Source organism: Antrostomus carolinensis, unplaced genomic scaffold (assembly GCF_000700745.2).
Source record: "Antrostomus carolinensis isolate BGI_N321 unplaced genomic scaffold, ASM70074v2 scaffold10819, whole genome shotgun sequence".
Classification (NCBI taxonomy): Eukaryota; Metazoa; Chordata; class Aves; order Caprimulgiformes; family Caprimulgidae; genus Antrostomus; species Antrostomus carolinensis.
This window is the reverse complement of record NW_010339333.1, coordinates 106,983-121,805: the sequence shown is the minus strand read 5'-3', so window position 1 is coordinate 121,805 and position 14,823 is coordinate 106,983. Positions and strand designations below refer to the sequence as shown.

At 36.7% G+C, this 14,823-nt stretch overlaps 1 protein-coding gene across 1 annotated transcript in view; it reads left to right on the top strand.

The window, feature by feature from the left end:
* Positions 1-1,534: 1,534 nt before the first annotated feature.
* The window catches only part of LOC104531036 (E3 ubiquitin-protein ligase parkin-like), a gene marked incomplete at its 5' end in the record, with an annotated part of 118,973 nt that continues 105,684 nt past the window's right edge, over positions 1,535-14,823 (top strand). Inside the window, one exon of the mRNA XM_010175806.2 lies at positions 1,535-1,684. Within this exon, the coding sequence (XP_010174108.1) occupies positions 1,535-1,684 (150 nt within the window). The remainder of the gene's footprint in view (positions 1,685-14,823) is intronic.

Below are 14,823 nucleotides of genomic sequence, written 5' to 3'. Positions count from 1 at the left end.
GAATTTATAATGGAAATGCTGAAAGAATCTCGGCTACAGTGTCACTGATGTTTCCCTCCATAATGAGAAGCTGCTAACAATCCCACATTCAGCACAATGTTTCCTCTTAGTGGGTTAAGACAGTCACCATCCTCACCTTCAGGTTCAGTCTCTGCCCTGAAGAAAAATTAGGTCAGCAGGGAGTTTTGCAACTGTGGTTTCCCATATTTGTGTTCAAAGCCAGCAGAATGACTCAGAGCACTCAGCATGTATTTAGTGCAAGGATCACAAACTTTTCTGAAAATTGAGAGTCCAACATTAAATATTTATGCCATTACTACACGTTCAACCATAATAATAGCAACACTTTTATGTCTATATATTATAGTCTTTTAAGAAGTCATACAGTATTTTTAAAAACCAAGCATAACAAGACATGTTATGGCAACACTGACAGAAGAATCTTCTTAAATATACCCACAAAATATGCAGTGGAGACCCTGTCTGTAATTTTAAATTCTTCTTTGTATCCTTTGTGCATGAGGTTTTGGTCCTATTACCTCCTTTTTCATTGTAGGATTTCTTTGGAGAGGGGTGTGGATTGGTGAGATTTGTTGTTGTTGTTGTTGTTGTTGGCCCCCCCCCAGAACAAGAGTTCCATGAGCATGGGATGAAAGTTTATGAAAGCACTAAATACTGTTGTGAGTGCTGTAACATAAAGCTCTTTTTTGTTCCTTTAGCACACCATAAAGTCATTCTGCTTGCAGAGAAAATTCATGCTACTCCCTTCCTCTTTGGCCTTTTGGATTTTCCTGTTTTCTTTGGGGCTATTAGGACGAAATGCTTTCATTTATTTCATTCTGCAGTAGACCAGATTTATAGGCAAATCTGAAGCCTGGTTTACAATGGTTATATTGCCACTAGTGTGGAACTGCATCAGCACAGAACCCTAGAGTGGATGTGATTTAAATGTACGCAGCATGATTTGTACTTGTTCAGCTTATCTCCAGCTGAAGGCAGGGTGAGTTAGACGCAGAAAAGTTATTGCAATGGCATCAGTCATTTTAGAGTGGGCGTTTTTGTCAGTGAAGATACAGTGAGCATGTTATTTAATATTGCTGTGTGTCAGTGTCTCCATCATTAACATGGAGGCATTTCCATTGCCTTCTGAGCTGTCAAGATGGAACTAGATGAGAGCTGTGAAAACTAAGAAAATTTCCTGGGAGACCCTGGGAAAAAAATACACCTAACATTGAAATAAATGTATATCAGCAAATTATTTTGCCAATCAGTTACATGAAATTTATTTAGAAAATAAAGTTGGCTGGGCAATTTTTGCAACTCTGTCTCTAAAACATTATACGGTACTTCTAGCTATAGATCCTTGAGGGGGGTGGGGTTTATGGGTTTCTTCAATCCTTATACAGCATTTATCAGTATCTGTTGTTGGACTATATTTATGATATTTATAGTATTTTTTTACAGCAGTATAAGAGTTCTTGGGGTTACTTACAGAAAGAATCTGCTCTTTTCTTGATTTTAATATCCCACACAGTACAACCGCTACCAGCGCTATGGGGCCGAGGAGTGTGTGCTGCAGATGGGAGGAGTGCTGTGTCCAACTCCCGGCTGTGGAGCGGGTTTGCTTCCTGAACCAGGAGTGAGGAAAATTGTATGTGAACCAGGCAACGGAATAGGCTGTGGGGTAAGAACATAGATTTTCCTACTAGCAGTGTGGGAAACAATTGATATTGTACAATGCTAGAATAAGGGGGGAAATGTTGTTTTTTTTTTTTTCCTTTTCCATCAGTGACACTGACTTGCCCTTCATACCAGAGTGGGATATATAGCTCAGTATACAGTTTAAATATAACACCATGGCTTAGGAATGGTGACTTCATCATGTAGACTATGTCTGTTCCAGAATTCTTTGCTTTATTTGGTTTAAGAAGTTGATGAGTAGTTACAGTAAGAAATTGAACTCTGTGAATGACAATCCAAGTCAACCCTCTGACTTTCCTCTCCTAGCACACAGCAGAAACAAACAGGATCTTGAGCAAACCATTCTTTGTTATATTAACACCAACATTCTCTATATGTCATAGAAAAATGGGGGGGGAAGAGAGAGAGCGAAAGATAATGACCAGTCTGTGGTACTGCAGTGACATTTCTTATGCATGTTCAGATACATGATGAAAAAAAATATAGAAATATTTTTGTTTTTTCATAAAAATTGCTTTTAAGCAGGGGAATGTACAGTTAATGGTGGATTTCTGGAAAACAAAAACAGATCACACTTGAAAATGTTTTTGCTAAGAGGTCAGATCATATGGATCAGTGATTGTTTTGGCAGTGTAAAAAACAAGTACATTACAAGAATCAAGCTTTGGGGGAAATAGAAATATGCAGACAGGAATCCATGTATAAAAGAACCTGTTAAATGTTAGGCCAGAGTCACTAGCTGATGTTTGTACTAAGTGACTCTTTCCATGGTTGGTATTATTACTGAATTCCATGCAGGCTCTGAGAGAAGAGAAAATGTCTATATTTATAAAATATTATCATGCTCTTGCTGTTGTCTTTCTTGTGGAAAATGCACTTTTTATTGCAGTTTTGATGTTGCCCAAACTGATACCATGGAAGAATAATAGTTTGCTGAACTAGGAAGTCACAGTAACTTGTCTTCTCTGAGTAGGTTAGCATCTGTCGACCTTGGTAAAACTTCCTATCTGTCCATGCAGTGGTGCATGTAAAACAGAGTGCTCCCCAGACTCACTGAGCAGACATAGGGCTATAAAATAAAGCAGAAGATGGGAAAATAATAAGAAACAAGACTGAGTAAACAAAAAGAAATGCCTCTGGATTAACTATTAGGGATTGGTTAAAAAAGATAAAATCACAAATACTTTTTACTCTGCTCTCTACCTTGAAGTGATGAAAATCAAACTGTCTTTTGCAGCTTCATTCATCATCGTTCTAAATCCGCAAATGTCCTGTAAATAAAGTGTACTTAGCATAAAGGATTGATGTATTGCATAGTTTAGCAAACTGCTCTGTTTCCTTTTATGGGCTCTGTGCTGTGCTTGTGACCAGATCTGCAGCCTTGAGTTTAACCTCACCTTGTGTTCTGGTTTATGTGATGCTTTGAACATTATAGGGTAGAATTCACTGAGACTGTATGGAGAAGTGAGAGGCTTGTCTATTAGCCAAGTTTTGGTAACATTAAGGCACTTCCTCAGAATCTATAATGGAACAGGGTGAAAATACATGTCTTTGAATCTTTCTGTGCACCCTTCCAAGTGATAACCTCAAGGAAGATTTGTTGCAGATTTCCTGTGGTGAAGGTCCTAGCACTGAAGTCAGCTGCCAGTGAGAAAGCTGGCTGAAGGTAAGGATCTGCCTGCAAGAACCCCACAACAGTTAGGAAAGCTGTTTACTTCTACTCTGTTTTCTGTAGTCACTTTGAGTGTTATCTATTCAGAAAGTTAAACTATGGTGGGTTTTTTACCAGATGAAACCTGCCCTTTTGTAGTGTGAAGGCATTCTTCTTTATGGAATCCAAGCACATCCACTTCAGAGCTCTAGGTTTCTTCACAATTGTATACACAATTATTTACAAACTCAAAGAAAATCCTAAGGTGAAGAATGTCCCTTTTATCCATCCAAATAAAGGTAGTGAAAGATGCCTTGCCATGCTTACCTGTACAGCTTAGGTAAGAGTTATATTCCTTGTTAAAGCTGGTAAGCAAAGAAATAAGGAAGGCAACATGAATCTGAAGATTCTCTATTAATATCTGTGTCATTGTTTAAGCTATACCTTTAATATGTAGAATCTCTTTTGGGGTATTTGAACCTCTGTTCAAATACCCCAGAGTTGATAATATATTGCTAACAGCAGAAGTTGCATCTAACATCAGTGATCTGTTATTCACCCAAAAGCTCTTGTAGAGAAATAGTTGTCTAATGCACAGAACAAACTGATTGTTCTGGCCTGAACTGCAGTAGCTAACAACTGTCAAGTAGTTGAGGATTTTGATTAACTGATGAGATGGATCAAGGGAGAGAGGAGGCATAACTTTTCAAGAGAAAGTCCAGACAGTAATGAAAAGGGGTTTCAGAAGCCATTTTATAAAAGGAGAGGCAGAAGAAACCAAATAGAGAATAAGCTGGCTCAGGGATTAGGGTGAAATAAATATTCCATTATTCAGAGAGAAAACTGTGAGGCAGTCCCAGTCACGTAAGGACTTAAACCACATCTGAAAGAGCACTGGAAAATAAACAGGTAGTTGAGCCAGGCTAGGATACGGACGTTTTGCCTTCCTCAGTTTCTTTCTGTGGTATGTGAAATGAGGAAATAGAATCTCTTTTGCAAAGTCATTGCTATTGGTGTCAAAGCTAAATGTGTGTCTCCAAGAGAATGATCTTAATTTCCTAAAAGGACCTTTGGGAAAGTTAAAGGTGGTGGATTTTGCTTTGTCTCAGGAAATTGGAAGTAGCAATATGCAGGGCCCAGAAACAGCTGATAAATATCTAGATAGAACTGTACCAAAAAGGTGAGTAGAGAGGTTTAAATTTAAGCATCCCCATATGTACCCTCTGCACTGAGACACTGCTATCTATTCAGGCTTTCAGGCAAAGAAATAGAAAAAGAGAGATTTATTTTGGCTTGAAAAAATAGCATGCAGATAACTTTTTAATGATTATGAATACTCCTCACCCAAACCCTTGTTGTGGTACCGCTGACTGACCTCACTCTTGCCTAATCTTTCATATTTCTTTATCGTTAGCCATGAACATATTAATTGATTTACCAAGATATTACTATTATACATTGTTGTTTTACCTTCATTACTATGCATCAGACCTATGTTACCAACTTTTATTGCTCAGATATAAAATTTTGACATATTTAATACAAGAAAACAGCAACAAAACATGGAAGACAGTACATATTGTACCAGCTGGCCTGAGTGCAGGAAAAGCTGTGGTAATCAAGGCATACAAAAACTCTATGAATAAAACATTTTTATCTCATTTTATATTATATTGACATATTATTTCCTGCATATTAAAAAAAAGTTTGAAGTTAAAAGCAGGTTAGAATGGAGCTTCAAAAAGGACTATACTACTTGATTATTAAAAAGTATGCCTTGGTTTCTACACATACAGCTCATCTGTCCTGCAAAACATTCACTGTCAGTATCTTTCAATGGGATGATAACTGATGTGTGATTGCATCCCAGCCCTTGCTCCACAACCATATAAATGTTACGCAGCATGCAATATAAGCAAGAAGAAGAACCTATTTCCAGAGATCCCCTGCGGTTAGATAATCCCTTGCTAGACCTGACACTTGAAGCTATAGCCAGGTTCATGGAGGTCCTGGGACCACTCCAAACTATCCTAATGTCTGGGCAACAATTTAAGTGGTCTTAGGAACAAGCTGTCATAATTGATGTTTTTGTGGCCCTTCATTCAATCTGCTAATGTGAAAGGATCCAGTCTGCAAGTGAGGACTCTACTGTACTAAATGTGCAACGATAAAGGAATTTTATAGCATTGTGAAGGGACCACAAAATTTGCAGTTATTTAACTTCTTTTACACCATATTTACTGTTCTGTAAGCATAATGCCATTGAAGAACATCAAGATTTCACAAGATGTTCCCTTCTAGGACAGGTGAAATTTTAAGATGGCAAACTGCAAGAGGTCCCTGAAAAATCAATAGGTGGAAATACTGTGTCTTCCTTATAATTAGAATTACTAGGCCATTGTATTACATAGAAAAAAAAAGTCCATGAGGTAATTTCACCCTTCCTAGCAATTTTTTCCCTATTATTTCTACTTGCATTCTTCTTCCATGGCTAAGGAAGCACATGTCAAAAGCAATTGCAGCATATTTATAGAATTAATAATTGTCTGCCTTTTCAGAAAGCTTAATAGAATAGAGGACACTCTGAAATAGTTAAATGAGAAGTGAAATACACATTCCTGTTGTTTGCAAAGCTCTTTTTTGTGGTTCATTATCTCCTGTTCATATATTTCCTAGCATGCATAGTTCATCTTCATTGATGTCTTTGTTAAGAACAATAATATGCATGTAGGCAAACCATAATTAATTGGGAAAAATACTTTGTTTTGAAGAGACAAATCTGAATTACAAAAATTGCAAGCAACAAGTTCCTATTCACTTAATTTTGATACTTCAAATGATGATTTTGTTAGTTGGGTGTGTCCTTCTAAACTTCTGGAGGGGGGTTGTTTGTTTTAGGGGTTTATATCTTGGTTGAAGTGCTATGTGAGTGCACTTGTACTCTCTCTGGGACCTGAACTAGCTCACAAATACCGGTTCAATACTATTTCATATATATGAAAGTGCATAATAGTTTGTAAGAATACCCCAGTCTAGAAGTGAAAAGCAGTTTCCACATCTGGCAGCTATAAGTCTTTTGTTGTAAAGTTCAAATCTAATGCAATGTATTGTCATGACTAGCATGTACTTTCTCTGTGCAATTTCTGTCTCTCTTGTGTCTGGTTTTAGCACATTATTCCATATATATTGCCTGATCAAAATGTTTGAAAGTTTGACTAACCTAAAAGACTGAATTTTCAAACAGAGATATAGGTATAAATGTTTGGTTCAAGACGTGCTTTGCTTCTTCATTAGCAGTACCAGGAAAATCTTGAATATATATAAAGAGAAAATAGGCACCTTTAAAAATACTTCAAGATATATAGTCAAGATGAGTAGTGCTAATTCAAGACAATCTTTGAAGCTATTTGCCTTGAAAAAAAATATTTTTAATTTCATAATCAGATGAATAAAAGGTCATGGGTGAAGACAGGCTGTGTGCACAATGGTCTGAATTTTTGTCTCAGTTTTAAGATGGGAATGAAAGTTGAAGCAGGAGCAGAAATAAGAGGCTCCAAGGTTTTGAAAAACAGAGGAATAATTCAAAAATGGAAAGACCTTGAGACCTTTATGTCATTTATGAAACACTAAAATGGAAATAGGAGATAGCTGCTATCTAGTGCTCATAGTAAAATTGAAGGGTTGTTCTTTGTTATTACATCTCAGGTATCTGTCCTTCCATATGTCATTAAATTTTTGCTTTTAAGAAAATTCACTAGAAAGGTATTACCATGGATAAGGTAATAGCTGAAGATATAGCTAAGATTAAGAAACGAACTCACAGCAGGAGTGTTTCATAATATTGTATAGGGAGTTTTTTCAAGGGGAATGAAAATGAGACAGACATTTTCTATTATTGCTAAATGCTGAATTGCTAGCATTGCACTACATGCTCTAAGCAGTAATCATGTATTGCTTTCTCCTATTGAGTGGGCACTCTCGCCTTTAGAAAGTGGAATTCCATCTTGTTGACACATTATGCTTTAGTAGCTAAGCAAGTTGTTTCATTGCTAAAATATGACAGGTATTCTCAGACTGACCAAAATTCTTTTTGGAGTTGTAAGTTTTTTCTGGTAAGATTTTAAGTGTTTAAAATGAACTGTAAAAACATGAGACTTTTTAAGATGTGGTAGAATGTTGATGTTTAAATAAAGCGTTTACCCCAGAATAGCACTGTACAATTAACAAGCTATGTATTGCTGTCAAGGTACGTTATTTCCATTGCCCAGATCTTACAGTGCCACAATTCATTGATCTGGTGGCTGATACAAAACTCAACTGTCAGCAGTGAGTGGATAAAGCAATCTAGAGAATGCCTCCATTATTAATTATTAGTTCATAGGACTGGCAAAAGCAAAACAAATGCTTTTTATAAGGAGAACAAATAAATTACTGGTGTTTGGTTCAATAGGTGGAAGAGAAACTGCTTTTTCCTTTACCTCCCAAATCACAGAGTACTAGCTGGTCAAATCATGTTAGAAAACAACATGTGAGTCTCTTCAGCTCTAACTGAACTAGCATGGAAACTTCATTAGTTTTGTCTGCTACAGGTCCAGAATATTATGGGATATCCCATATTATTTGATCAAATTCTGTATATCTTAATTTATGTGGGGTATAGCTTTTCCCTGATTTCTGCATCATGCAGGCATCTGGAAAATGGCTGCTGTACATTCACGTTGCAAATTTTTTGTTGAATGTGCAGTGACTTCAGTGTTTTGACTTGATTTATTATCCTGTGGCTTACCTAGTAGTTCACTATTTAAAATCTGTCATATGTAGTCTGAGAAAGAAGGAGCAAGGAGGTAAAGAGGTAAGGTAGTTACCTGATAAAGGGATGCAGGTCTCTGTAATCTAGCACAAGAACACAGACTGCAAAATAACACTATATTTGAGTCAGGGAAATTGTATTAGAAAAAACTAGGATAAAATCAAGTTCTTGTTAGTAAAGATAAGTCAAAACTGGACACACAGACCTAGGAACTAGAGAGGATAAAACTGGTCTTTATGAATGTAAACCTATTCAGACTGGGATTTGTAAACCAATGTTTTGCAGAAGATAAATGGTCCCAATTTTACCAGTTTGTCTGAAATAGGAATGAGCTAAAATGGCAAGCATGTGAGACTCATTTTAAATTGAGAGCTGAGATGAAATAGGAGTTAGTTTAAAAATCACATTGGTAGTTTTTAGGATTTATCAAATAAATCTTAGTTCTTGTAAACTGCTAGATCAAACAGTCCCCTAGAAGGGTGCTAGGGATTTTCACTTGTTCAATATTCAGATTCCAGAGCTGAAGCTACCTGGGCTTCAAATTTCTTCACCCATGGAAAGAGAAGAAAACATTTTACAGTAGATTAGATGCAAAAATGTGCACATTTTGAAATATCCACAGCTTACTCTAAATTGATTTTAGCACATAGACTTGGAAAAACAACTGCAAAAAAAAGTACCTTCTCTGGTCTACTGTGATTCCTTTTCTTAGGTACCCATTGAGTATATCATACTCTGATGCACAGGTCAGAATTAAACTGATCACCAAATCTGAAGGAGAAGTAAGAATTTTCTCAGGTCTCATTGGCAAGGACTTGACATTCTGTGCCAAACTTAACGGATGAGCTACTGTGGTAGTTTCATTTGGCTAGCACTTGGCTAGCAAACAAACACAGCCGTTTGCTCACTCCCCACCTGCCAGGGAATAGGGGAGAGGATCAGGGGGCAAGGGTAAGGAGACTTGTAGGTTGAGATAAGAACAATTTAATAATTGAAATAAAAGAAAACTTAAAATTATAATTATATTAAAAATAATGATAATAGTCATAATGAAATATGTGAGTGATGCACAGTGCAGTTGCTCACCACCTGCTGACCAAGCCCAGCCCGTTCTTGGATAATCATCCCAGAGGAGCGACAATCCCGAAAACACAATCCCAGAAGAGCAAGAGCCCAAGTGAAAGCCAGGGAGAGCAAGAGAGGAAGATCCTCATTAATATACTGATCATGACATTATATGATAGGAAATATCCTATTGGCATATCCAAATGCCAGTCTAGCTTATTCTTTTAAATATTCATTGCTCCCCCTCCCCCCTGACCTTGCACTTGTAGACTAACAAAACACAAAGTCCTTCAACTTCCAGCGACAAATGAAAAACTTGGTATGTTATCAACATTTCTCTCGTAACAAGTCCCAGGCTGAAACCAAAAGACAGCGCTATTCTGGCTACTAAAAAGAAACCCAGCTCTGTCTCAGCTAAAAACCAGGACAGTTACATACCATCTCTAGGAATTTTGGAGGCATTTCTCACCTAGAAGTTCCTTGTTATTACAAAAGCCTCAGGCTTTGATGACATCTTTGTCTATTTTGGTCTGTGCCTGTGGCACACTACATTTTAGTCTCTTGACTACTGAAGTGCTCTTGTCTAATTAAAATAATTGGGCTCTATGTAGCAGTATCTGGGTGATATTTAATGGCTTATGATGCTCAGGAGATTATATTAGATGAACTCATAATTCTGTCAAGCCTTAAATATAATGGAAGTTTATGACTGGAGAGGACTTGGAACTACTTTTTTCTTACTACTTCTCTGCTCTTCAACCATGTGCCTAGAAATATGTCTGACAGTCAAGGGATAATGTTTTATCATGTGGCCCATCAGGAAGGGCACGGAGTACAACAATAGGAGAGAAGGAGAAATAAACTCTTTATAGGAATCCCCAGTTAATTCTGCACATATGGGAAACTGAGCTCTCTCTTCTGACTTCATATTCCACTTACATACAGAGCTGAGATTATTCTGCCTTTTATGATGGAGAGAAACAGTTTGCACATGATGGAAAAGTGTAGCCATTTTAAACCTGTATTTCGTTCACCTAATGGATTAAAAAATCCTGGTTATAACAGTCTGTGCCAGAGCACAAGAGGTGCCTGAGCTTTCCTGCTTATAGAGTTTATACATGGACTGCAGTTTTATAATCAATAAGGTGAATACAAATAAATTTGTAAATTAGCATAACTAGGGGTTAATGGAAGATTTGGTATGAATAACCAGATCACTGAGTCACTGGAGGGGGAACAATAATGCAATCAGGAGAGGATGTGCTGTTGGAGAATTGCAGCCACTGAGGGCAGGATTCTAATTGTGTAAGAAGCTTATTTGAGCAATCTTCTAAAAACTTTCTGTATTTGAACAGGAAAGAGAAACACGGACTGAATGCAGAAAATCACTTATAAATTAAAAGGAAAATAAATATGAATCAAAGTAAGCTTATTTATTGCCTTTCATATGAAGTTTCATACGAAGGCCTTCTGAGGTGCTTTGGATTGTGTTATTGTGCTATTGTAAAATGCAAGAGCTGCTTAATCAATGAGAAATGATGGAGTAAAAAGACAGGACCAGAACAATAAGATCTTAGATTAAAATTAACTATTGACCTGCATTTGTAGTTTAGCCAGGGAAAAAAATCTGAATGCTAAGGAAAAAATGTCTTCATTATGTGTCTGGTGTAATTCTGGCCCGTAGCCCAACTCAAAAGTAAATCACAAGGCTCATAAAGTGAGCAGCTCACATAGGTCACAAAAAAAACATTACTTTCTACAGCTTTTGTGGCACTTGTAGTCTTCATTTCATAGTAAAAAAGAGCAATAGAGATTTGAGGTCTAAGTCTATTCTGTGTAAGTACAACTATGGAAAGTAGCCATTTGTGTCAGTTTGGAACTTACAAGTAATAACACTTTTTTTTAATAAACTTTTACTAAATTGAATATCTCACTTAAAAATGTTTGCAGGTTTTTTATATTTCTCTGTTAGCTGATCAAAGAAGTGCCCAAAGAGTGTCTTTCTCAGCTTTACTTTGACTCTGAAGAAAATTCTCTGTTGGTCAGCCAGACTCTCGGTTCATTCTTTCAAGATTACAAAATCATTTTCCATGTGGAGGGCATAAAATGGATATTTACTGAGACTATGAAACAATTTGTGATGAAAAAAGGAATGGCACAAAATGCAGAGCACAAGTATACCATAGGGAGGGACCATAGAAAAGCTAGGGGTAGTGTGTATTAACATTTCCCTGAAGAAAATATTTTCTTTGAAGACAAACAAGAAGTTGTCTACAGCTTCCTAGTGCTCCTCTTGGGCTTACAGCTATATAGGATTTCTTACTGGACCTTGAGGCAAAAGCTCTTTCAGACATCTTTTTGTAATTGCAACAGTATGTCTGTGGAATAAAGCAGATGGACTGATTGTCTTTTCACCAGTACGGGAGAAATATTACATTATTTCCATATACTATATAGAACCCAGATTGACTGGGCACTCTAATGCTTTTGCTTGGGCTATACTCCTTGAAGAATGAGGAGGAAATTGCATTAAAGATTTAAAATATAACTAAATTTAATTTCCTTACAGAAAATAATCAGTGTTTTAAAAATACCAAGTAGAGCAGAGTTATTCTGTGGTCAACTTTCCTCATCACTAATAATTCAGGAAGTTATTTAATAATGATGTCACATGCAGAACTTTATTATTTCAAAAATGTTTCAAAGAGTTAGTAAAGCCACCATTTCACAATCAAAGCTGATTTTGAAGTGCTGAAACAAAGCTGATTTTCAATTATCAGAGTCTAAAAAAAGCATCTGAAAACTGTCTTGATTGCTGCAAAACTGCTGTCTTTTCATGTTGGATAACTCAAAACAGATAGATGATGCTTATGAAGCTTCAAAGAAAAATCCGCTTCTAACAAAGCATGATCATAAAAACCCCTTAGCCTGAAAGAGAATATCTGGGGAAAGTTATAAGCTTGTGAAAGTGAGTTTAATCTCAAGGAAGTTGCATCTCAGCCTTAAAAATGGTATTAAGGTCACTAAGATGTAATAGAGGGACTAAAGAAAATGTTGCAAATCAAAGGGCAAACTATGAAAATAAAATGAAATTAAAATATAATGACCAAATTAAATAAAGGACCTTCCTTACACAGTAAACTAGTAATATTCTTAATGGAAAACAAGGACATGGATTTGGAGAACAATGACCAGCTGTAATTCAGTAGGAAATAACAGAAAACCAGAATGCAGTATGCACTTATAAAACCATCATGAGGGAGAAGAAAGGGGAAAATTCTGATAAGAATAATATAATATACCTGTGAATTGAGGCCTTGACTAAGGGCAGAAAATCATGGGCGGGTAACCAAGTTTCAGTTAACTCCATTTTGTCCCTGCATTTCTCAAAAATTAAATCGTTCATACTAGTCTTTTTTTTTTTTTTTTTTTTTTTCAAAATCTTTCACATTAAATTTGGTGACAATAACTGCCATGATAGAAAATCTATTCCACTGACACTTAAAAGACATAGTTGAAGAGATAAAGAGTAAAGTTTAAATGTACTGGTGACTCACTTGTTCAGACAAAGTGAGCAATAAAATAGGCTGGTTAAGCTTATCTTTTTTTCCATTAAGAAATATCAAATAGCAGTAGTATGTTTTGCCCTTATCTCTGTCATTTTCACTTTTATGCCAGTGAAAATGCTCACATATGTAATACGGAGTAATGACAATGATAAGTCTCTTATGCACACCTGAATTGGTTATATTAAAAAAGATTGACTTTCAGGCCACCAATCTCAAGCCAGTGCTTAATATTAAATATAATTTGCAAATAAAAAATAGGCATGAGAAATGTTCTGCAACATTATCATATATAAAGAAAGTTTGACAAGATTTGTTTTCTACTTGCTTTTCTCTCTTCAAACTAAAATGAATATAAATTTTATTTCCTTATTTTGTTTAGGGAACTTATCGTACAATAATCATAGAACTTCTGCTTCTTGAATGTCTCTTAAATGTGTGAGATGGTTTCACCCACAGCTAAGACCATGTGGTCCTGCACTCACTCCCCCCCACCCAGTGAGATGGGAAGAGAATCACAACAAAGGGCTCATGGGTTGAAAATGAGGACAAGAAGGGCTTACTCACCAATTATGGTCACAGGCAAAACAGACTCAACTTGGGGAAGAAAAATCAATTTAATTCATTACCAATCATCAGAGTAGGATAGTGAAACATAACAACCACATCTTAAGACACCTTCCCCCCACCCCTCTCTTCTTCCCAGGCTCAAATTACTTTGCTCCAAATTTGCCCTAAATCAGAAAATTAAAATCTTAAAAATTGTCGTAAGATAAACCTGAAATCCACAAGATCCTCACTGGAGATGGAGAAAGGAGTAAATAGGAAAATGAGAGCAACAAGGAGTCAGCCCTAAAGTGAGGTCTGAGAAGACCTTGTGGGCTCATACTGAGTATTCAAGACCCTCACCAGAGTACCACTGTCTTCACTCTCACTCTTAACTTGAAGAGTGAGAAACTGCTCCTGCATTTTGTAGGAACAGTCTTTAAGGAGACAACAGGAACTTTAGCTTGCCTCCTCTGCTGAGAGCCATGACTGTGCATGAGGCAGTACCGCACCTCTGGTTGCTTGCTTGGTCCCTAGTGAGCAGGTGGAGAATAACCACCCCGTCCAGTAAAATGGAGTTTTCTCCAGACATCCCTAGCTGAGTCTGCACATAGGAAAACCTACAATTTTAAAATCCTTTGATGGGTGGGCCTGGCATAAAGGAGTAAAAGTGAAGATTAGAGTATATGTACCTTAGCTGTGTGTATTCAGAGTCATTGGAAACTGCCTGCCAAATCTGTGTATAAATTAAGATGGAATTGGAATGCTGATATCACGAGATATGGCTAGAAAGTGCAGTGTGTGGGTGTGAAAAGAGCAGTGGGGGGACAAGTGTGTACAGGGTGAGTGGGCTATTAAGTGGATGAAAGCTTTAACTGTACAAGTTGGATGTGCAAAGTACAGCCTGGCCATGTGGCCATGATAATTTGCATGAGTTCCTGGTTGTTGCAGATTTTTTATACAAACATATATTTATTAGAATCTAACAAATTTTGTATTTTTTAGTATCTACAGCTATCATATTTTAAAATCTTTTACACTGGCAGAAAGCTTTTTGGGGGCATTTCAGGAAAGCATTTCAGATTTGGAAATGGAAAAAAATGTGGCTGACAAACAGTAACATTACTCTGAGCTAGTAACTCACCATATCCTCCTATCAGAGGAGTGAAAACAACTGGTAATTGTTGAGTTAAATGAATCAAAGAGGAAATAAACTTAGCAATAAATGTACAATACATAATAGCTTTTATATGCTGCTGTGGTTCTCGCCAGTGGTGTTTTCATAATATGCATCACAAGGCTTCACTGTTCAGGGAAACACATTAGTGTTTTTGAATTGTTTTTATTATAAGCCATGCAAATAGTGTTTGTCCCAGTGGGATGTGACATTAATTATTAGCAAAAGATCTCCTACATTATTTCAGTCAAAGAGAACAAACAGTTCAGTCTTTATTCTGAGAGTGCGACATATAACTATTCAAAAC